This window comes from Salmo salar, chromosome 09 (assembly GCF_965601325.2).
Source record: "Salmo salar chromosome 09, fSalSal1, whole genome shotgun sequence".
In the NCBI taxonomy this organism is placed as follows: Eukaryota; Metazoa; Chordata; class Actinopteri; order Salmoniformes; family Salmonidae; genus Salmo; species Salmo salar.
The window spans coordinates 130,335,647-130,360,831 of NC_138299.1; the positions used below are offsets into that span (position 1 = coordinate 130,335,647).

At 45.4% G+C, this 25,185-nt stretch overlaps 1 protein-coding gene across 1 annotated transcript in view; it reads right to left on the minus strand.

Annotated features, from left to right (window-relative positions):
* LOC106612779 (intraflagellar transport protein 80 homolog) overlaps nt 1-25,185 on the minus strand; it is an 82,300-nt gene that overhangs the window by 49,055 nt on the left and 8,060 nt on the right. Inside the window, 7 exon segments of the mRNA XM_014214253.3 lie at nt 16,163-16,198; nt 16,200-16,301; nt 16,454-16,543; nt 18,079-18,192; nt 21,755-21,819; nt 21,951-21,980; nt 21,983-22,057. Of these exon segments, the coding sequence (XP_014069728.3) occupies nt 16,163-16,198; nt 16,200-16,301; nt 16,454-16,543; nt 18,079-18,192; nt 21,755-21,819; nt 21,951-21,980; nt 21,983-22,057 (512 nt within the window).

A 25,185-nucleotide genomic window follows, 5' to 3' on the forward strand; every position in this document is an offset into this window, starting at 1 on the left:
AGCACTCTGGAGCAGGTTTTCATCAATGATCTCTCTGTACTTTGCTCCGTTCATCTTTCCCTCGATCCCGACTAGTCTACCAGTCCCTGCCACTGAAAAACATCCCCAAAGCATGATGCTGCCACCACGCTTCACCATAGGAATAGTATCAGATTTCCTCCAGACGTGACGCTTGGCATTCAGGCCAAATAATGAAACCAAGATTGAACTAGACCAGATAATCTTGTTTATCATGGCCTGAGAGTCCTTTAGGTGCCTTTGGGCAAACTCGAAGTGGGCTGTCATGTGCCTTTTACTGAGGAGTGGCTTCCATCTGGCCACTCTACCATAAAGGACTGATTGGTGGAGCGCTGCAGAGATGGTTGACCTTCTGGATGGTTCTCCCATCTCCACAGAGGAACTCTAGAGCTCTGTCAGAGTGACCATCAGGTTCTTGGTCACCTCCCAGATCAAGGCCCTTCTCCCCCGATTGCTCAGTTTGGCCGGGCGGCCAGCTCTAGGAAGAGTCTTGGTGGTTCCAAACTTCTTCCATTAAAGAATGAGGCACTGTGTTCTTGGGGACCTTCAATGCTGCAGACATTTTTTGGTACCCTTCCTCAGATCTGTGCCTCGACACAATCCTGTCTCGGAGCTCTATGGACAATTCCTTCGACCTCATTGATTGGTTTTTGCTCTGACATGCACTGTCAAAAGTGGGACCTGATATAGACAGGTGTGTGCCTTTCCAAATCATGTCCAATCAATTGAATTTACCACAGGTGGACTCCAGTCAAGTTGTAGAAACATTTCAAGGATGATCAATGGAAACTGGATGCACCTGAGCTCAAGTCTCATAGCAAAGGGTCTGTGATGGTATTTCAGTTTTTTAAATTTGCTAAAAAATCTAGAAACCTGTTTTCACTTTGTCATTATCGGGTATTGTGTGTAGATTGATGAGGAAATACATTTATTTAATACATTTTCGAATAAGGCTGTAACTTAAACTGTGGATAAAGGGAATGCTTTCCCGAAAGCGCAGTATTGAGTGGACTAATCAAGCTGGGTCCTAGCCATTCATTTATATTAATTAAAGTCATTTACCGTTCTTATTCTCGGGGTGGAAATGTTGTTAGCAAAGTTCACAACCTGCTACACTTGTGAGAAACACGGTTTGGTTTATTTCATAACATAATTTACGCGCTCCATGTGAGCAATGAACATGTGTCTGGTTTCTCTGTCCTGCTAATGTTGACTGAGCACGCATAGAAGTACATGGCCTACTTCTCGCAAATGTCAAATGTAGGAAAGTGCCCAGTTGGGCTTCTGAGTAATTTTTTCTTCACCTCACACAGTAAGTCAACTTAGTCCGTTTTTTTTTATCTATTCAAATGATAATAAAGAGTTACTCACAGTACTTGAAAAATATTTCCAACACTCTTCTCCTCTAATCAGCGTCGCTGATAAACAGACTATGGACATGTTGCGTGTATTTGTTTCTATTTTAATGATTGTCAATTTCATACTATAGAATAGCTGTCCCCTTCATACTTTCCTTTTCAATTCATTATCTTCTAGCCTACTTTCGGAAAGCCTAAAACGTTTTAAGGAAAGGAGAAATATTTGCTCGTGTCTGACATACGCTGGTGGCTTTGACTGACGGGTGCTTTTACTGGGTGTGCGTGTGTGGGTTTGCTGATTCTCTATAGTCTATTCAGAAAATGTCCCAAAGTAACCTGTCTGGACTCAAACTCTTTAATAAGATTCAAACGCTCCTGTCATGATTTCATCATGTAAAAGGCCCATTTTCAGTAGCTTAGTCTACATTATTCATCTAATTACGACGTCCTCGCTTGCCACTGCCATCGAATGACCGCAGCAGCAGGGTTTGTGATATTATGCGAATATTTCGGGGAAAGTGTGAGATCCGATCGGACTTTGTTTGAACTGTTTTGTGCTTCGAAATAGTATATGTATTTACATTTTTTATATGCACAAAGGACAAGGTAGCACATATCTTTATTTTGACTCCGTTAATGTTGTGTCAATACGAAAATGCTACAGATACTCTCCAACCTGGCGTTTCTTAATTTGTTGATTCATTTTTATAAGTAATAACCTGAATAATAATGATAATAACGAGGTGTAATGGCTTGTTTCAAATAGGTTTTATTAAGAAGCTTATCCCCCTACAGCATGCTCTTACGATCATCAGACACACAGTGGTGGAAAAATGACCCAATTTTCATACTTGAGTAAAAGTAAAGATACCTTAAACGAAAATGACTCAAGTGAATGTCACCCAGTAAAATACTACTTGAGTAAAAGCCTAAAAGTATTTTGTTTTAAATATACTTATGTATCAAAAGTAAAAAAATAAAGTATATATACATTTCAAATTCCTTATATAAAGCAAACCAGACGGCATCATTTTAAATTTTTATTTATTTACGGATAGCCAGGGGCACTCTCCAACACTCATAATTTGCTAACTGCATTTGTGTTTAGTGAGTCTTCCAGATGAGAGGCAGTAGGGATGCACACTGCCCTAAGCATTCAAAATGTAATGGTTACTTTTTGGTGTCAGGGAAAATGTATGGAGTAAAAAGTACATAATTTTCTTTAGGAATGAAGTAAAGGTAAAAGTTGTCAAAAATAGTAGTAAAGTACAGATACCCTAAAAACTACTTAAGTTGTATTTTTACTTAAGTACTTTACACCACTGCAGACACACACATGAACGCAAAAACATTATGGCAAGACCATCACTTATTTGTGGACGCAAACAGATCTATCAAATTATGCCATTTGTGGAGGCAGTCAATAAATTAGTCAATGTCAAGAAGTAGAGCTTGTCTATGTGGAACAAAGAGGGGAGAGAGAAACTCTGGGGACCAGCCAAAATCTTCGACCCCTGCTTCTACCCCCCTTACCCCTTTCCTTACCTCACCCCTCCATCCCCCATTCTCCCCTCTCTCCCTGGCCTCTCCCCTGGTCCCCAGTAATAGCATAATGAACTTGGCAGCCCTGCTTGTTACGCCACTGAGATTGGGCCATGTAAATAAGCGGTGAAAATTAAGTGAAACACCAATAAACAGTCGTCTTCAGCCCCCCCACCCCACACGGAAGCATGCACACAAACGCAAGAGCAGTAACACACACCAAATACAACATCTCTCACAGCCATACAACACCAAACTTTGGGAGAAATGTGGAGGCTGCTTGTGTGCTTTCATGGTGAAATTAATATTTTAGCTGAATGTAGAACCTTTTATTGACATTGATATTAATAACACTTCTTAACAAACACTATATACACAGTACCTCACTCACTTTCTCTTTGCATCTCTGATCCTTATTTTTTATACCTCCTTCTCATTTCTCTTTTAAAACATTTCACTCCTTCGAATTACCCACATCTTGCCTCCCATTACATCCTCGCTCTCTTTCCTTGTGTGTGGAGATAGTGATTTAGTGGTGTGGGGAGATAGTGATTTAGTGGGGTGGGGAGTGATGACTGTCAGAGGGCCTGGCATGGCACTGTCTCAGGCTGTCATACATCTTACCCTACACCAGACCAGAGAGGGGGAGTGAGGGGAAGGGGTGAGGAGTTTGGAGAGAGGACAGAAGTGGGGGGTAACCACCATCGTTTATGGAGACCAATTCTCCCAGCCCCACTCTCCAGCCAACTTCACAGGATATATTGGACAGATCCACACTACATTTCTCCACCATCAGCCGTTCCCCCTTTTATTTTTACTCTTTTTCACGCTCTCTCCATTCACTTTCCAACATGGCAAGCCTGAAGCCCAACTCCAGAGAGGTGTAAAAATAATACCATGTCAACAAGTGCCTCTCACTCTTACTGATATCACACACACACACACACACACACACACACACACACACACACACACACACACACACACACACACACACACACACACACACACACACACACACACACACACACACACACACACACACACACACAACGGAAGTGCAGTCAATCATCTGAAAAAAGGCCGTGAAACACATACACTTTTCCACTAGCCGTGCCAACAAAAGTCCAAGCACAGCAAACCAACACCTGGTAATGACTGTCCCTCCACATCCTTACCTGAAGACACTATTATAAAATAGAGAAAATAGGATGCTGCTTTAACAGGGACTTTATTTTTTATTTGATGCAGGTTGATGTAGCATTCCACTGTCCTGCACTGCTCATTTAAGACCAGGACTTGAACCTGCCTGCAGTGCCAGGCTGTGTTATTACCATGCAAACTGGAGAGACATACATTTGATGGCTGTTTTAACTGGCTGAGAAGTAGAGGCTGTTAAAACCAGAATGTGCCCACTTGTTCAAAAACATTTCATAGGCAGCCTCACCCAGACGTGTTAAAAGGAGAAGTAAAAATTATTTAAAAGAAAACAGAGAAAATGTGTGAAGGAAGAGAGGCTTGACTTAAGTGGTAAGATAGACCCCAAAGTGCCCTTTTCACTGCTTAAACTCTCTACCTCTAAACTGGAGCTGGTGGCAGAGAGTGAGCGAGAGAGAGAACATGTAGAGAGTTTGGCTCATAAGGGGAGGAGAAAGGTGGAAAAAAGGGAGAATGAGTGTACTGAGAGTTTCCACCTTTAAAAAAAAATAGAGTTCATTTGATAGTTATCTTCATACTTTTGATCTAATGAACTGTCTTTAACTGCTATGACAAGATTGTTGTACCTGTAAACTGCATGGCAATAAAGCATATTTTACCTTTTTGAGAGAGAGCGAGAGAAGGAGATCGAGGAGACAAAGTAGGAGCATGTGGAGTGTGTCAGGCAGAGCGAGAGAAAGAGAGAGAGAGTGGAGGAGCCCAGCCCAGTTGCCTGGGGAGAAAACTGCTCTGCAGTTGCTGACTCAGGACTCTCTTTGTTTCACTGCGCTCTCTCTCCCTCGTCCGCTCTATCTCTCTCTCCCACTCTCTCCCTCTGGTGTGTAACCCCCCCACATCTGCTGTTTTTCCATGCAGCTCTCCTCTCTCTCTTTCTTTCCCCCTGTCCCACTCGTGCAGCCTGCCCTCTCACTTTTACAGTGACATTTTTGCCATCTGCATTCCGCTAACCATCATAGCTCATGTGATGAAAACAGATAAAGCAGAAAATACTAAAACATCTACAATAGTTTTCTCTGCCCTTTTCATGCTCCACTAAGAGCACTTCAGGACTTGAACCAGCGTTAAGTTAAGAGGGTTTTTATATTGCTACAGCAGCAGGGAGAGTTTCCAGGCCAGCCATTGGCAGCCAGGCAGGGCACACTGGAGTGGTACAGCCTGGAGAATAGAGACTGATACTTTATAGGAAGGGAGGGAGGGAGAAACACCGATGCCAGCCTTACAGGGTCTAAGCTGGCAGGGCCTCAGAGGGAACCTAAAGTCACATACCTTCCCCAGAGAGAAAGATAAAACTGAGGGAATAGGAGTGGTGGGATAAGAAGTGAGTTAGGAGAAAGACAGAAGCCAGGGCAAATGGATGAGAGAAAAGAGAGCGACCCAGGGGTGGGTATGAGGAATAAAAAAACGTGGACTGATAGCAGTCTCGTAGAAAAACTGGAAGAGAGAGATGCTGCTTATAAATAGGGCAAGGTGACTGGGAACAATAGCTTGGTTAAACAGTACAAATACGATCTACGCAGATTGATCAAGATGCCGAAACACAACACAAAGTGGAGGAGAAATTCAGCAGGTTGGATACAAGGCGTGTGTGGCAGAGGCTCCTAGTGATCACGGATTAAAAGAAGAAAGCCAGCCACATCGCGGTCACCAACGCCACCCTACTGGAGGAGCTAAACACCTTTTTCTCACGATTCGAGCACAATGACCCTGAACTGCCGAGGAGAGCCCCTGATGACAATGTGGGCTACACACTCGCAATCTCTACTGAGGACGTATGTAAGTCATTCAAACGTTTTAACCCTCGTTAACACTAACTAATTAATTAATAATTCATTAGGCTGCCGGGCCAGACGGCATCCCTAGCCATGCTCTCAGAGCATGTGCAGACCAGTTGGCTGTTGTGTTCTCTATCTAGCTCAGGCCGCTATACCCACCTGTTTCAAGATATCCACTATCATCCCTGTGCCCAAGAAAGGGAAAGTAACTGAACTGAATGACTACCGACCTGTAGCACTCTCTTCCGTCATCATGAAGTGCTTCGAGAGGCTGATCAAAGACCATATCACCTCCCTCCCTGACACACTCGACCCTCTTCAATTTGCCTACCGCCCTGACAGATCCACTGAATACACAATCACCATTGCACTGCACACTGCCCTTACTCACCTGGACAAAAGGAATGCATACAGTTGAAGTCGGAAGTTAGGTTGGAGGTGTTTTTCAACCACTCCACAAATTTCTTGTTAGCAAACTATAGTTTTGGCAAGTCGAGTAGGTCATCTACTTTGTGCATGACACAAGTCATTTTTCCAACAATTGTTTACAGACAGATTATTTCACTTATAACTCACTGTATCACAATTCCAGTGGGTCTGAAGTTTACATACACTAAGTTGACTGTGCCTTTAAACAGCTTGGAAAATTCCAGAAAATGATGTCATCGCTTTAGAAGCTTCTGATAGGCTAATTGACATAATTTGAGTCAATTGGAGGTGTACCTGTGATGTATTTCAAGACCTACCTTCAATCTCAGTGCCTCTTTGCTTGATATCATGGGAAATTCAAAAGAAATCAGCCAAGACCTCAGAAAAAAATTTGTAGACCTCCACAAGTCTGGTTCATCCTTGGGAGCAATTTCCAGACGCCTGAAGTACCACGTTCATCTATACAAACAATAGTACGCAAGTATAAACACCCTGGGACCACGCAGCCATCATAACGCTCAGGAAGGAGACACGTTCTGTCTCCTGGAGATGAACCTACTTTGGTGCGAAAAGTGCAAATCAATCCCAGAACAACAGCAAAGGACCTTGTGAAGAGGCTGGAGGAAACGGGTACAAAAGTATCTATATCCACAGTAAAAGGAGTCCTATATCGACATAACCTGAAAGGCTGCTCAGCAAGGAAGAAGCCACTGCTCTAAAACCACCATAAAAAAGCCCGACTACGGTTTGCAACTACACATGGGAACAAAGATCGTACTTTTTGGAGAAATGTCCTCTGGTCTGATGAAACAAAAATAGAACTGTTTGGCCATAATGACCATCATTATGTTTGGAGGTAAAAGGGGGAGGCTTGCAAGAACACCATCCCAACCGTGAAGCACGGGGGTGGCAGCATCATGTTGTGGGGGTGCTTTGCTGCAGGAGGGACTGACGCACTTCACAAAATAGATGGCATCATGAGGATGGAAAATTATGTGGATATATTGAAGCAACATCTCAAGACATCAGTCAGGAAGTTAAAGCTTGGTCGCAAATGGGTCTTCCAAATGGACAATGACCCCAAGCATAATTCCAAAGTTGTGGCAAAATATGGCTTATGGACAACAAAGTCAAGGTATTGGAGTGGCCATCACAAGGCCCTGACCTCAATCCTATAGAAAATTTGTGGACAGAACTGAAAAAGCATGTGCGAGCAAGGAGGCCTACAAACCTGACTCAGTTACACCAGCTCTTTTATTTCAGCTTTATTTAACCAGGTAGGCTAGTTGAGAACAAGTTCTCATTTGCAACTGCGACCTGGCCAAGATAAAGCATAGCAATTCGACACATACAACAACACAGAGTAACACATGGAATAAACAAAACATACAGTCAATAATACAGTAGAACAAAAGAAAACAAAAAGTCTATATACAGTGAGTGCACATGAGATAAGATAAGGGAGTTAAGGCAATAAATAGGCCATGGTGGCGAAGTAATTATAATATAGCAATTAAACACTGGAATGGTAGATGTGCAGAAGATGAATGTGCAAGTAGAGATACTGGGGTGCAAAGGAGCAAGATAAATAAATACAGTATGGGGATGAGGTAGGTAGATAGATGGACTGTGTACAGATGGGCTATGTACAGGTGCAGTGATCTGTGAGCTGCTCTGACAGCTGGTGCTTAAAGCTAGTGAGGGAGATGTGAGTCTCCAGCTTCAGAGATTTTAGCAGTTCATTCCAGTCATTGGCAGCAGAGAACTGGAAGGAAAGACGACCAAAGGAGGAATTGGCTTTGGGGGTGACCAGTGAGATATACCTGCTGGAGCGCATGCTACGAGTGGGTGCTGCTATGGTGACCAGTGAGCTGAGATAAGGTGGGGCTTTACCTAGCAGAGACTTGTAGATAACCTGTAGCCAGTGGGTTTGGCGACGAGTATGAAGCGAGGGCCAACTAACGAGAGCGTACAGGTCGCAGTGATGGGTAGTGTATGGGGCTTTGGTGACAAAACGGATGGCACTGTGATAGACTGCATCCAATTTGTTGAGAAGAGTGTTGGAGGCTATTTTATAGATGATATCACCGAAGTCGAGGATCGGTAGGATGGTCAGTTTTACGAGGGTATGTTTGACAGCATGAGTGAAGGATGCTTTGTTGCGATATAGGAAGCCGATTCTAGATTTAATTTTGGATTGGAGATGCTTAATGTGAGTCTGGAAGGAGAGTTTACAGTCTAACCAGCCACCTAGGTATTTGTAGTTGTCCATGTATTCTAAGTCAGAGCCGTCCAGAGTAGTGATGCTGGACAGGCGAGCAGGTGCGGGCAGTGATCGATTGAGTAGCATGCATTTAGTTTTACTTGCGTTTAAGAGCAGTTGGAGGCCACGGAAGGAGAGTTGTATGGCATTGAAGCTCGTCTGGAGGTTAGTTAACACAGTGTCCAAAGAGGGGCCAGAAGTATACAGAATGGTGTCGTCTGCGTAGAGGTGGATCAGAGAATCACCAGCAGCAAGAGCGACATCATTGATGTATACAGAGAAGAGAGTCGGCCCGAGAATTGAACCCTGTGGCAGCCCCATAGAGACTGCCAGAGGTCCGGACAGGCCCTCAGATTTGACACACTGAACTCTATCAGAGAAGTAGTTGGTAAACCAGGCGAGGCAATCATTTCAGAAACCAAGGCTGTTGAGTCTGCCAATAAGAATGTTGTGATTGACAGAGTCGAAAGCCTTGGCCAGGTCGATGAATACGGCTGCACAGTAATGTCTCTTATCGATGGCGGTTATGATGTTGTTTAGGACCTTGAGCGTGGCTGAGGTGCACCCATGACCAGCTCTGAAACCAGATTGCATAGCGGAGAAGGTATGGCGGGATTCGAAATGGTCGGTAATCTGTTTGTTAACTTGGCTTTCGAAGACCTTAGAAAGACAGGGTAGGATAGATATAGGTCTGTAGCAGTTTGGGTCTAGAGTGTCACCCCATTTGAAGAGGGGGATGACCGCGGCAGCTTTCCAATCTTTGGGAATCTCAGACGATACGAAAGAGAGGTTGAACAGGCTAGTAATAGGGGTTGCAACAATTTCGGCAGATCATTTTAGAAAGAGAGGGTCTAGATTGTCTAGCCCGGCTGATTTGTAGGGGTCCAGATTTTGCAGCTCTTTCAGAACATCAGCTATCTGGATTTGGGTGAAGGAGAAACGGTGGGGGCTTTGGCGGGTTGCTGTGGAGGGTGCCGGGCAGTTGACCGGGGTAGGGGTAGCCAGGTGGAAAGCATGGCCAGCTGTAGAGAAATGCTTATTGAAAGAGAGGCATGCGAGAGGCATATGAGAGGCATGCGTAGCCAAGTGAACATATTGGTCCAGTGAGTGGTTGGGCTGACTGGGGACACGGCGATTCAGACAGTTAGCAGGCCGACGCTAACAAGCTAACAGTTAGTAGGCCGGGGCTAAACAAGCTAGCAGTTAGCAGACCGGGGCAAGCAAGCTAGCAGTTAGCAGACTGGGGCTAGCAAGTTAGCAGAAGGGCCTTTGGAGGACGTCGCGATGGAGGTAAGTCTGTTTTTGCCTCTTCGTGCGGTGACGTCGATAGACCAGTCGTGGATTAGTAGGGTTCCAAGTAGCTCTAGGTAGCTAGCAGGCCGCGGTTAGCAGAATGGGCCTTCAGCAGACGTCGCACCTGAGGGGCCTGTTGGAATCCTCGGGAAGACTATGTCGGTATTCCAGTCGTAGAGGATCGGCGGGGATCCGTGCTCCGTACCGGCAGTAAAAGGGGTCCGGATATTGTAGCCCAGGAGTGGGCTTCGGTGGTAGCACAGGAGCCCTGGCCGGGCTTGCTTCAGGCTAATTGGTGCTTGCTCCGGGATGGAAACGCTAGCCAGGAGTAGTCACTCGGGATTGCGGTTAGCTAGTTGCGAAGATCCAGATGAAAATGTTCAGAGTTTGCGGTAGGAATCCGGGGATATGGAGAGAGAAAAAAAAGGTCCGTTATGCTCTGGTTTGAGTCACGTTGTTTGAACTGGCGAGAGCTTTCCGAGCTAAAGGTTAGCTGATGACCGCTAGCAATGGTTTGCTGACTAATAGCTGGTAAGTAGTTAGATGGCTAGCTTCAGTTGAGGGATTCATGATCCGAAGTAAATAGAAATACTTTAGGAAAAAAACAGATCCACGCCACATTGGGTGAGGCAGGTTGCAGGAGAGTATTTAGAAGTTGAGGTTTAGGAAAATATTTTAAAAAGATATGTCAAGAAAAAGATGTAAAAAGATATATACAAGGGACACGACAGGACAAAGACAAAGACGTCTGACTGCTACGCCATCTTGGATGATAGAGTTACACCAGCTCTGTCAGGAGGAATGGGCCATAATTCACCCAACTTGTTGTGGGAAGCTTGTGGAAGGCTACCCGAAACGTTTGACCCAAGTTAAAGAATTTAAAGGCAACGCTACCAAATACTAATTGAGTGTATGTAAACTTCTGACCCATTGGGAATGTGATGAAAGAAATATAAGTGGAAATAAATCCTTCTCTCTACTATTATTCTGACATTTCACATTCTTAAAATAAAGTGGTGATCCTAACTAACTAAGTCAGGGAATTATTACTAGGATTAAATGTCATGAATTGTGAAAAGCTGAGTTTAAATGTATTTGGCTAAGGTGTATGTAAACTTCCGACTTCAACTGTATGTGAGGATGCTGTTCATCGACTACAGCTTGGCCTTCAATACCACAGCGCCCTATAAGCTCATTACAAAGCTCAATCACACCTGCCCTGGGTCTGAACTCCTCCCTATGCAACTAGGTCCTGGACTTCCTGACGGGCCGCCCCCAGGTGGTGAAGGTAGACAACATTACCTCCTCAACACTGATTCTCAACATGGGGGCCCCACAAGGGTGCGTCTTCAGTCCCCTCCTGTATTCCCTGTATACCCACGACTGAGTGGCTTTACACAGTTCCAACGCCATCATCAAGTTTGCTGACGACACAATAGTAATAGGCCTGATTACCAATAACAGGGAGGTAGACAGGCACTCTGATGGCATGGTGCCAGGTAAACAACCTCTCCATCAACATTAGCAAAACAAAAGGAGCTGATTGTGGACTTCAGGAGGAACCAGGCTGGACATTCCCCCATCCTCATCAACAGCGCCGCCGTGGAGACGGACAAATTCCCCGGCGTACATATCTCAGAAGATGAAATGCTCTAACCACATGGACACCGTGGTGAAGAAGGCATGACAGCAAATCTTCAACCTCAGGATGCTGAAGAAATTCTGCCTGTCCCCAAGGGCCCTCACAGTGTTCTACAGGAGCACCATCGAGAGCATACTGTCGGAGTGACTCACAGCCTGGTACGGAAACTTCACCACCGCAGACCACAAGGCGCTTCAGAGGGTGATACGTGCAGCCAAACGCAGCATTGGGTGCACACTGCCTGCCCTACAGGACACCTACAACACCAGGTGTCGCAGGAAGGCCAATAAGGTCATCAGGGACCCAAGCCACACCCTGTCCTCTATAGTTTCTACCCCCAGACCATCAGGCTGCTGAATAACCACCACCTGCTCCCCCCTCCCCCCTGCTACTCCCCCTATTGACATATCCCCCCCACACCCCATCAACGGTCACTTACCTTAAATGCTGCTCCCCCATGCATACCCCCGCCCCCCCAACTGACTTTTACTCTGCAACCCACCCCAACGACATTCATCACTGTTGCAGTTGTTAATATGTACTGTATATTCTAGATTTTTGATTATAATAATTGGTATTGTTTTTATTTCACTTGGTCCCCACACACCCTCAATGGTCATGCTGTTCCCCCTATGGCCACCCCTCCCCCCACCCCCTAAACACTCTTTTCACCCTAATGGACATTTCTTTCATCAATGCTACAGTTATGATGTATATAGTGTTATTTCTATTTGTTATTTATTTATTTATTAACATTTTCATTATTTTATTTTATTTAACTTAATCCTGCATGTTGGAGCTCGGAGACTAAGATATTCACTGTACCCTGCAATCACACCTGCAACCCTGTACATGTGACTATTAAACACTGTGAAACTGAGGAGAGGAATGAGAGAGAGAGCAGGATGGGACACACAGGTCAGACCAGACTACACTGACCCTGACCTCATAGGATTCTCCACATCACACCATGTTACACTAAAAACCCTCCTACAACGTTTCCAAACGCTATCAGAACCCATTGTATGGAGTATTTTCTGTGTAGTTATGTGAGCCAACACACTGAAATTGTATCAGGCAGAGAAATCACAGCTGGAGACATTAAATCAATAAATCATTGATTACATTGATTTGGGACCTTTTGCGTGTCGCACAAAATATCAGCTGCATTACACCAGATACCGGTGGTTTTACACTCCAAATCATGACCCCCTCCTCTTCAGAACAACGCTGCAATCGTGAGCTATAAATTTGACGACTTATCTCCTATGGCTGTGTGAGTGGGACAGGCAGATGTTATGGGAGTGGAGAGGGAGCCTCAGACTTTCCTTTTCCAGTGTGTGTGTGCGTTGTGTGTGTGTCAGGTGGTAGGAAACAGATTGAGGATACATTTTGACTTCATGTCATTACATGTAACAGCGCTGTTTCAGATGAGGTGAAATAGATGGGCAAATAGCTGCTTTAAGAAGCCATCAGCCGCTCCTGATTAAGTATAGGCTTTCTATAGCAGGCCAGCCATTGGTTTTGGCTAATTAGTGGAGTGAAGGGTTCCTGGTTGCTGGACTGGGCCAGAGCTGGGCCACGTTTTCAGTCCCAACCACATCGCGGGAACAGCAGGTATTAATAGCCCAACGATTGTTCTGGCCATTTCAATTAAGACCTGAAACAAGACCCAACATGGGACAGAACACGGAGTCTGGCGTGCGTGTGTTCGTTTTTTTAGTAAGATTGAGTGGGGGATTCTGGTTGGATGGTTTGGAAGAGTCTACCGTCTTACCGTCATGTCATAACATCCACAGGAACGTCATCATCAGTCTGCATTAGTTATCCTGACAAATTAGTCGAACACACACACATACACGCACAGTCACACATACTCGCACAGTCACACACACACACACTAACAGGGTCTATGATAGTGTCTGTGTACCGATCTGCAGATGAGAAGGAAAGACGGAGAAAAAGAAGAGAGAAGTGAGGGAGAAAGGGGAGGGAGAAAGGGGAGAGGGGAGAAAGGGGGGAGAGAGAGGGGAGAAAGGGGGAGAGAGAGGGAAGGTAAAAAAAAGAGAGGGGGAGAGAAGGAGAGAGGGCACAATGAGTCACACTTGTTAGTGAGTGTCACAGTGTCAGGGATCGTGACAGAGTCCAGACGCTAGACACCAGCTGCAGTGCCTCGTAAATAGACTGCTGTCTCGCAGGCACATTGGAGTGCATGTACGGATGCACACACACACACACACACACACACACACACACACACACACACACACACACACACACACACACACACACACACACACACACACACACACACACACACACACACACACACACACACACACACACACACACACACACACACACACACACACACACACCACACACACAGATTCACAGACAGACTCACTTCTTGTGCTCAAATCCAGTAAAAGTGCCAGAATCCAACGTCAGCCATGCCTAAAGAGGAGAGGGGGTGGGGACTTAAAGATCCTTATTCAAGCCAATAGAACACCATATTTCCAAATAATCAACAATCCATAAAAAAAGCCCATGAGAAAAAGTGATCAAGTTCAGCCCAGGGCTGACATTGAGACTAGCCCCAACATGTGTGTCTGTATCGGTGCATCTGTGTGGCTCAGTATCTGTGTAGTGCGCGTGCGTTTGTAATGGGGTATTCCCCCTTCTCCCAGCCCTGTGATAATGAGGGGGGTAATGCGCTTCATCTGTCCCAGGGGGGGGAGTCTTGCTGGAGGTTAGGGGTTAAACGCGCTGGGCCGTTCCTGCTGAGGCAGCGCTCTGTAAAGTGCAAGGTTTCATTGTACCAGATACAGAATGAAACTCCTGCACATTAGTCATGGTAGTAACAGCAAAGATTCCTCACTGTGCTTAACTCCTGCACCGCAGCCCAACTACAACCCAGATACAGGCAGGGATGCAACAGTTACCATGCATGTACTGTAACTCAACATACACAACAAATGTGCATGAGACTGAAAGCAAGGGCCGCTGGGCCGACGGAACACGGGATCAGATTCATCAGCTCATCAAGGAGGAGTCACGAAGTGACTTCTGAGTGGCCTTTTCTCTGTCTCTCGTCTCTTTGTTTCTCTTCTTCCTCAGTCTTCTTCTCCATGGTGTTGAGCAACCCTCCCACGGCGGGCCAGGGCCGGGCTACAGTATACACTACACTCTCTCTCTGTGGCCTGGGAGGAGCTGAGGAGGTGGTGAAGGTAAACAGACCCTTACCCCAGTTAGTTAGAGTTACTGTACGTGTCATCATCATCAGAGAGCGAGAGAGAGAGAGAGAGAGAGAGAGAGAGAGAGAGCCTCAGTCAACCCCACCACAAGACACAGAGTTGCACAATGACAGACAGACTAGCAACGTCAACAAACTCATAACACAGAGACACAATTGTCATTGTGAAGAAAGGTGATTTAGGTTCCTTATTCGACACAATTACACCCGCTCAGAGAGTTTCTGTGGTCCCAGTAGTCCAAATAATCTTCTTGGATTTGTGTACTCAAAAAAACAAGCAATATTTACAGTGTGAAACGAAGATAGTGCTTATTACTGTACTCTTGCTGCAATCTTGTTTCTGACTTGTAATCCCCAAAAGCTAGCAACAGGCTTTGACTGGATAGCGTCCTACTGAGGGTTCAACTCAGAAGACCAAGATGGCTTCTGTCCTCTTCACATCTACTTTCCTTCATCCACACTGATCTGTAACAACTAGACAAGTGAAAGAGAATACCCTTGAATACACACACAAACTTAAACACACAGTGTTTACATGCACACACACGCACGCACGCACACACACACACAAACTCTTTCATAACCTCGGTGTTGTGTAGACATCTGCATTGGCTCAGAGTCTCTCTCCAGACCATTTGTTCGGTGCAACAAAAAAAACGCAATTTGATCCTAATTAGATCAAAATGTACAGTGTAGCATGAAATACGTGGTGATCAGTACAGAGGACCAGAGCCCTGTGCTGTTTGTTTTCATTAGGCCACGTCTCATAGAACAATACACTGACATTTCTATTCTAACTAAACAATAAACCCAGCTGAGACTCCACATGTTGTTTCTGGCCATACGCTGAAGAATAACAAAACAACAATTATAAACTGGCCGATTTGAGCCCTGAATACTGATTGGCTGACAGCCATGGTATATTTTACCGTATACCACGGGTATAACAAAACATTTATTTTTCCTACTCTAATTACATTGGTAACCAGTTTATAATATCAATAAGGAACAATGGGGGTTTGTGATATATGGTCAATATACCACGGCTAATATACCTCCGCGTTGCGTCGTGCCTAAGAACAGCCCTTAGCCGTGGTATATTGGCCATATACCACACCCCCTCGGGCCTCTCTTATTACAAGTCCACTTACTATCAGCACCAGGTATTAATACGAACATGTGACAGGGACTAGTGAGAGAGGTATACAGAGAAACTCACACCATGCATACACCATCTATTTCCACACATACCAGGGAAGAGACGGACGACCTCTTACAGAACCAGGTTTGTCACACTGACACACACACTGTGACAGTACACAGAGGTGTGTGGGGGATTGGCAGAGGACAGGGTGTGAGGGGAGCCCTTACCCCGGGCTTGTCACAGAGATGCAGGCTGTTGAAGGAGTCCACTTGCGAACACCTCCCCATCTGGAGACCAGGACATGGAGGTCACAGGGTAGTCATGTGACGAGGACGTGTAGAGCAGACGACCATAGCTGTCCCACACCTGAGAGAGAGAGAATGAGGGAGATGACGGAAGGAGGGGGAGCGAGCGAGAGAGGTGGCAGAAGGAACAGGGTCAGTTACACAGCGTTGCGACTGTGTGATGCACATGTTATAACATAGATAATCATTTTTGGATCATGGGACACACTTGACCTTGTATTTACAGTCCTCTCCACTTGACAGTATCAGGTCATTCACAGAGTTCCAGTCCACCTTCAGAATGATCCCATCATGGGACTTCCACTGGCGAGAGGAAGGGAGGGAGGGAGGGAGGGAGGGAGCGAGGGAGAGAGGGAGGGAGGGAGCGAGGAACAAGGGAGAGAGGAGAGAGCAGATGTTTATGCAAGAGCAAGGATATTCTCCAAACACAACCAATACAATCAGGATCGCACCTCAGTTAACCAGTCCCAGGCTCTGTCCCACACCTGAGAGACAGAGGGAGGTAAAGAAAGAGAGAGAGAGAGAGAGGAAGGGGGTTAGATGGGGAGAAGCGGAGAAGCGAAGAGAGGTTTAATGAGAGGGGGGGTAGATGGGGAGAAGCGGAGAGAGGTTGAATGAGAGGGGGGGTAGATGGGGAGAAGCGGAGAGAGGTTGAATGAGATGGGGGGTAGATGGGGAGAAGGGGAGAGAGGTTGAATGAGAGGGGGGGTAGATGGGGAGAAGCGGAGAGAGGTTGAATGAGAGGGGGGGTAGATGGGGAGAAGGGGAGAGAGGTTGAATGAGAGAGGGGGGCCCAGGTCCATATCAATATACTACCCTCTGGGCTGCAGGCTAATATGACTCTGAGTTTTTTGTTGTCAAGGACAAGCAGGAGAAGACTGCAGGGAGAGTTCACACACAGGAGACATGATAAAGCAAATACAGGGGAGAGGAGAGAGTTCTTATCAGAAGGAGGACAAGAAGAGAGAGAGCTAGAGCTGAAGGTCGAGCGAGGTGCTCTCTCTGACAGCCTCCCAGTCTGCTCTGTGTTAATGTAATAGTGTGGACTTGGCTCTAATTGGAAACAGGGCAGAGCCTTCACAGGTCGCCACGGGGACGAGATCACACACACGACCCCGTCAGAGACCCCATTACATCTCTGTTAAACACACACACTAACTAACTCACACACCCCAGCGTTCGCCAAGTGACTTACTGACAAATCCTGATGTGTTGCTTATTGTTCAGCATACTGAATGGGACTGGGAAAAATCTCCAGAATAGTTTCCCCTTCAAAAAAGTCAGGAAAGGTCAGTCACACACGTCAATACTCATGAGATGTATCGACCAACAGATAACCAGAGGCACGTGCCATAAAAGGAGGACAAGAGGAGTCAACTCAGCCATTATCTCCTTTCTCCTCCTGCCATGTGAAGGTTATCACTACAACCCCTGATCTCCACCCCCCGCCTCCCCAAACCCCTCTCCCTCCCACGGGTCTGTCTTTCCCAGAGGGAGCAGGGGGATGAGGTGAGGGGGTTATAGGAGTTGGGGGATGGGGGGGATTGCAAGGGTCACAGAGTTGTGCAGGGGGCTTCTCCATACACAGCCAGCTGCTGCTCTGCTCAGGGGGAGGGGGGGTGAAGGGGTGGTGAGGTGAGAGGGGTGAAGGGGGGGGGGGAACACTAAACCCTCTGGTGTTTACTCAGGGTCCCAGGTACAATTCAGTGCCAAAAAGAACAATAAACAAATGTACATGAACAAGGAAAATACTCACTGTAGTGCGAGGTCTTCAATCCCCCCCCCCCCCCCCCCCCCCCCCCCCCCCACACACACACACACACACACACACACAGTACCTGTAGGACCTTGGCGCTGGGTTGCAGGGGCCTGATTATCAGCAGTCTGCCTAACGTGTACAGGATCCTATCAGAGTCCGGGCTCCAGGCCACCGAGTATACAGGAGACCCTGAGAGAGAGACGCACACACACACACACACACACACACACACACACACACACACACACACACACACACACACACACACACACACACACACACACACACACAGCAGGAGAGGTGAGGAATCACACTGCTGAACAATGTTCGTGTGATTAAACAATAACTTTTATAATAGTATTTTCATAACACATCCATAAAAAATTACGAGAATTATGAAAACTGAAACTTGTTTAAGGCCATTTCACAGTTGCATCTCCTCCTCAAACAGCAAAACATATAATAAAGTAATTCTGTCAGTAGAAGATCCACTAGTTAGTTGACTCTGGTTTCATCAGAGCATTGATTAGCTATCACACAGTTTACCTCCAGGCAGTCCTTATCAAATAGGGAGAAGAGCTTGGTATGCCTTACAAACACAGAGACACTGCAGTAGCTGGAGGAGATTGCATTTGTAATTTCTACACCACAGCAGTGTCATATTTACTCTGAGGGTTCACTTCGTACAGCCTGTAGGAATGGGATTTAGCATGCAAAGCTTGCTTCAATCCTGCAGACCTGGCTGTGTGTCACAGCAAGACAGCTGAGCGTTAAGAGAAACCTGCCTAAACTCTGTGTGTGTGTGTGTGTGTGTGTGTGTGTGTGTGTGTGTGTGTGTGTGTGTGTGTGTGTGTGTGTGTGTGTGTGTGTGTGTGTGTGTGTGTGTGTGTGTGTGTGTGTGTGTGTGTGTGTGTGGAGAGAGAGGCAGGCAGGCAGGCAGGCTGACATTTAACCCTGCTCCAGGTGCTTGCGGTTTCTCACAAATGCCAAGAGGTCACATGATTGCGGGCTGACAATGAGAGACGGCTGAGACGAGTTCTCTCTGCCCCCCCCTCCTCCCCCTATCCACCCCCTCCTCTCCTCCCTCTCTCTCCCCCTCTCCCACACAAAGGGGACACGGTTACATCATCGCACTCAAGACTCACAACAATGGCCCCCAGCTGTACCTGTGACTCCTGCAGTGTGTGTGTGTGTGTGTGTGTGTGTGTGTGTGTGTGTGTGTGTGTGTCTGTGTGTATGTATGTGTGTGTGCACGTGTGTGTCTGCATAAGGGGGAGCAGCACCTGCACAGATGCATCTGCAGTGTGGATGAGGTGTCTACACCTGTTAGGAGACACCACCAGTTCCTCCATGCGCTCTACAAATCTGTACGTGCAACAGCGGCTGTGTTGTGCAGCTCACTTCCTCTCAAGCCTGTCCAGTCAATGCCATGGTTCACAATCCCAACAGCACAGACTGACACATTAAACAGAGGACTGAGGGAGAAACAGAGCCCGTTCATTTAGCACAATGCATCCACATCAACGCCGAAATGTTGAGAACACTGAAGATATTTCAAATGGCACAATGAATCAATTAATAAGAGACCCATCTGTACTGAGTGAGTACTGGATAGAGAGATTTATCATTAAGAGTCTTTTTTATAGATTTGAATAAAACTCCACTCCAATAAACCTTTAAAACTTTATGGTGCTTTTAATAAAAAAATGGAACTGGAGGATTGGCTGCATTTTCAACTGTATCCAGCAGCATTACACCCTAATAGTCAACACACACACACACACACACACACACACACACACACACACACACACACACACACACACACACACACACACACACACACACACACACACACACACACACACACACACACACACACCTCTCTCTCTGCCAGATTGTCATCTTAAATCATCTGGCTGGACTAAATCACTGTTAACACAAAGGCCATCTTTCAGATCATCGCACCGGCATAGTTTACAGCAGTTTCAAACACACTCAGACACGCACTGTACGCACACACACACAAATCCCGACTGTGGAAGTAAATGTGAAAGTCAAAAAATTGTAAGAACATGAGGCATAACCTGTAGTGCTTCAAACTGTATTAGTCTATCTATATGTACGGTGACGACATTATCTAGGTTACTATATAACCTCTGTTCTCAGAGCTGTCTAATGGCAGCGCATCATGCTCCACTTAGCGTCAACCAAAAGCTCAGTTTAAGCAGAGAAACTTTCGTGTCATGGCACAGAGGGAAGGGCTCCCTGAATATACATCAATAGTATTGTACCCCTCTGTGACAAGCCTTTTCCCTTTTCATCAGATCCCTTTCTCTCTCTCTCTCTCTCTCTTTCATCCAGTGAGGTGCCCTCAAAAGCAGAAGAGGCCTTAATGAACACTGCGGTCTGTGTGTGAGAATATAATTGGAGGCTGTGTGTTGCCTTATGTTTACAAAATGTCCACCAGTGCAGTCTCTCTCTCTGTAACTCACGTGGCTGTGTTCATGGGTTTGACCTCATTACAACTGTCCCAGGCCCGGCCCAAGCCACAGCAGCAGCAGGTCCTCTGACTGGGCACACCAGAGTGTGAGAGAACTACCGACGGCTTGAGAAAGCACCAGGGTGACACACTCAGCCCCTATGATTAATACTGTGCATCCTCATTCACACATGGATAGTGAAATAACATCCTAGTTCCAAATTGAGGTTTCAAAATGAGTTCAGTGATTCATTCAATAAGTACAGTGATTAATTCAGTGAAAGCCAATATCAATATACATGTTGTGTGTAAAAGCACATTCAGTACTTGGACTGGTTCTGTTAGAGAGTAACAGAACCACCTGTAGGTGACTTTACAGACAGGGACATGGCTGAGTACAGCAATGGTACAGTACAAGACCTGACATGTTAGTGCTAACCACACAGCACCAGCAGGGGTCCACATGCTTCCCATCCAAAACAGTTTGTGCATATATTATGATGACATTTTGGGACATTTAAGTTCGATTTGGTCTTCAGCACAGGTTTTTTCGACTGTTCGTGCACAAAACATTTTTTCATTGAGCCAAGCCGAAGTCGGTAGACGAAGTCTATGCCCCGTTGATTGGTCAACAGTAGGGATTCTTCAATTAAGTATTTGTTGTCATTCGTTTTTCATGCACATTTTTTCACTTGAGAAATACTGCACCAAACATCTTAGTTAGATGTAAAATTGCGCGACTAAAATGTCCTTGGAATATACGTAAAAATAATTACAGATTTCTTGAGTTATCGTGGGATTAATTCTGACTATTTTGAGGAAGCGTATACTGGCTATGGCATATGAAGAAGGACAAACAGAACTATTGCTGCAAAGGTCTTTTGAGGGAGTATGCGAGCACACTTGTTCAGTTCGGCTAGGCGCCAGCCGAACCGAAGCATGCTGACAACACCGGGCTGGAAGATTAGCATACACACACACACATGTTCACATACACCTCTTCACACAGAGAGAGTGCAATGCTGGCTCTACACTGTGGAGCAACTGCACCACAAAAACTACAGGGCCCCATTCTGACAAAACAGGAAATTGTTAAAAGGGACAATATTGGTGGCTGCATTTGTTTCAAAACAAAGTGTGGCTATGCACTACGAGTCTGCTGCACTCCAAATTTGTTTTGAAATACAGTCATTTCTGAGCTTGAAAGGATAGTTTGGATGTTTGAAAGGATGTTTGAAAGGATAGTTTTAAACTTTTTTTCCTAGTAATCTTACCTGGCCAAGGTGGACCTCAGCATGCCACTCTTAGACCAGAACTTGACGTGCCAGTCCTCCCCAGCTGAGGAAGCAACATCAACAATCTAAGTTACAACCTACGGCAATTATAACAAACTTGTTACTGAACAGCGTATTACATTTTAGTGTTCTTGTTGTGTGTGTTGTGTGCTTATTACCCTGTGTATCCCTCACCTGTGATGAGAGCGGTCCCGTCGTTGTTCTCCCGGCTAATACAGCTCCTTTGTGGGCCTCTGCACTCTTCTCAATACGGCCCGTCTTAGAGGCCAGGCGGAACTTACCTACAGACGGACAACAGAACCAACAGTTAGAAGACAGGTACAGTCCATTAGATATGAAGGAAATATACTGTCTAAACTGTCTCTCCATTTCTAAATCTCACTTGAGAGGCAACAAACAGTCAAAAGTCACGATAAAAAGCATATGGCATGATGTGAGGAGAGTTAATAAATACAAAAGACCAAGAACATAGGCACTCGGCCTCACACATATACAAACTGAGATAAACATACAGAATTGTAACCCATGGAGTCAGGTTCCAATACATACTGCCTTTTGCTCCACTGTCCTGGTAGGTAGCAACCTCCCGAAGACACGTTTCTTACACAAAACGGAAGAATGAAAGCAAAGTCTCTCTGCTGCTTAAATTAAACAGTTTCCTATCTGCTAGAGACGGGGAGCGATCAGGCATGGAGACAGTTATCAAAGACACTAGCCTACCATATACTTTGTGGCGGTGTGTATTAAAAAATACAGAGTGTTCTATGTAATTTCTGGTTGCCTAAAACTGCAAATCAGCATGATGCTGCTCTCTCCCGTTTCTATATTTGGATGTCCTAACAAATGTGAATGTCGCCGACCCAGAAAAACAGGTAGTGTGTATACGATCATGCTGTATTAAAAGGACGCTTAGAATTAAAATAGCCTTTTAAAAATGTCAATTCTATTAAAGACCCGACTGTTAAACACCACATTCAAACTGCTCCCAGCATTTGCTCTGTCTGTCAGTGCTATGAACCAAACCCATTTTTGACATATCGACTCAGACAGAGGCCCACGCACCAAATGAGGTTGGAGAAAGCCACAAAAGTTACTATAGATTTTCCCCACCCACCAAAGCTATACATCTGTGGTTTCTATTTAACCATTTCATAGCCATGTGAAGTTTCACTGACATTAAAAACAGAAAACAGAAAAATATGCCGTTACAAGCTGCTGTGGACTATTTTGCCAATCCACCCCAACATTTTGAGGTTGCTGTGCATTAGGATATAGGACTAGTACACTAAAAACATATACACTGCCTCTCCATAGAGGAGACCAATGACTTGCTCTAAAAAGTAGTCGATTGTGACAATATTACCTATATGATGACTATAATCATTCTGTACCAGAAAGACAGATGCAAACATTTTCATGACTACATGGTCTGCCAGGGAAAATTGTTGCTTCAGTTTGTGGGTGTGTTTATGCAACCCTACACTGCCATTAACATTGTGACCACACGTCGCCTGCCATCGCCGCACATCTCCACTCTGTGTGTTTAGAGCTGATATAGACAGAGCCCTCTGCTATGAATCAGGTTTGAGGACTTAGCGAGGTAACATTTGTCATCTCTGAGTTTAACTTGGGATAACCGGTACCACGAAAGTGGCTCACCATTTAGCCAGGTACATTTCTATGACAATGAATCGTTCAGAACTAACCTGATCCGGGCAGGCTAACTCAGGGCTAACTCCATTTATCCTGAATTAAGTGTCTGAGCCATGAGTTGAGGACCAATGAAATCAGATACCATCCCTCTCGCAAAGATTGTGTCATCATCCTCTTCATCTGAGGAAGACGGCAGATCAAATATTTTATTCAAATGTTTTTTTTGCGTGTAAAAAAAACAGTAATGCTAAAATATATATCGCATTACACATTTAATAAACAGCATTTGCTTTTCAAACTGTACGTTTTTCACGTGATTGAAAGAAGGCAAACCGACAGCCGCAACCAACCATAGGCATACAGTATAATCCATAGATGGCAGTTCCCATTCAAGTCAAGACAGGCAGCCATTGTTAGTGTACCCATGAGTTTAACAGTCAAATTGCCTGGGTTAGAGACTCCAAAACCCTTCTATGGATTATAAATACAGTGCCTTCAGAAAGTATTCAGACCCCTTTACTTTTTCCACATTTTGTTACGTTACAGCCTTATTCTAAAATGGATTAAATAAAACTATTTCCTCATCAATCTATACACAATACCCAATAATGACAAAGTGAAAACACGTTTTTAGAAATGTTTGCAATTTTTTTTTAAACAAAAAAAAAGAAATATCTTATATACATAAGTATTCAGACCCTTTGCTATGAGATTTGAAATTGAGCTCAGGTACATCCTGTTTCCAATGATCATCCTTGAGATGTTTCTACAAATTGATTTAGTCCACCTGTGGTAAATTCAATTGATTGGATATGATTTGTAAAGGCACACATCTGTCTATATAAAGGTCCCACAGTTGACAGTGCATGTCAGAGCAAAAACCGAGCAAAGAGGTCGAAGGAATTGTCCGTAGAGCTCCGAGACAGGATTGTGTCGAGGCACAGATCTGGGGACTCTTCCTAGAGCTGGCCACCACGCCAAACTGAGCAATCGGGGGAAAAGGGACTTGTCAGTAAGGTGACCAAGAAGCCGATGGTCACTCTGACAGAGCTCTAGAGTTCCTCTGTGGAGATGGGAGAACCTTCCAGAAGGTCAACCATCTCTGCAGCACTCCACCAATCAGTCCTTTATGGTAGAGTGGCCAGATGGAAGCCACTCAGTAAAAAGCACATGACAGCCCACCTGGAGTTTGCCCAAAGGCACCTAAAGGACTCTCAGGCCATGATAAACAAGATTATCTGGTCTAGTTCAATCTTGGTTTCATTATTTGGCCTGAATGCCAAGCGTCACGTCTGGAGGAAATCTGATACTATCCCTATGGTGAAGCGTGGTGGCAGCATCATGCTTTGGGGATGTTTTTCAGCGGCAGGGACTGGTAGACTAGTCGGGATCGAGGGAAAGATGAACGGAGCAAAGTACAGAGAGATCCTTGATGAAAACCTGCTCCAGAGTGCTCAGAACCTCAGACTGGGACGAAGGTTCCAAGACAATGCAGGAGTGGCTTCAGTACAAGTCTCTGAATGTCCTTGAGTGGCCCAGCCAGAGCCTGGACTTGAACCCGATCGAACATCTCTGGAGAGACCTGAAAATAGCTGTGCAGCAACGCTCCCCATCCAACCTGACAGAGCTTAAGAGGATCTGCAGAGAAGAATGGGAGAAACTCCCCAAATACAGGTGTGCCAAGCTTATAGCATCATATCCAATAAGACTCAAGGCTGTAATCGCTGCCAAAGGTGCTTCAACAAAGTACTGAGTA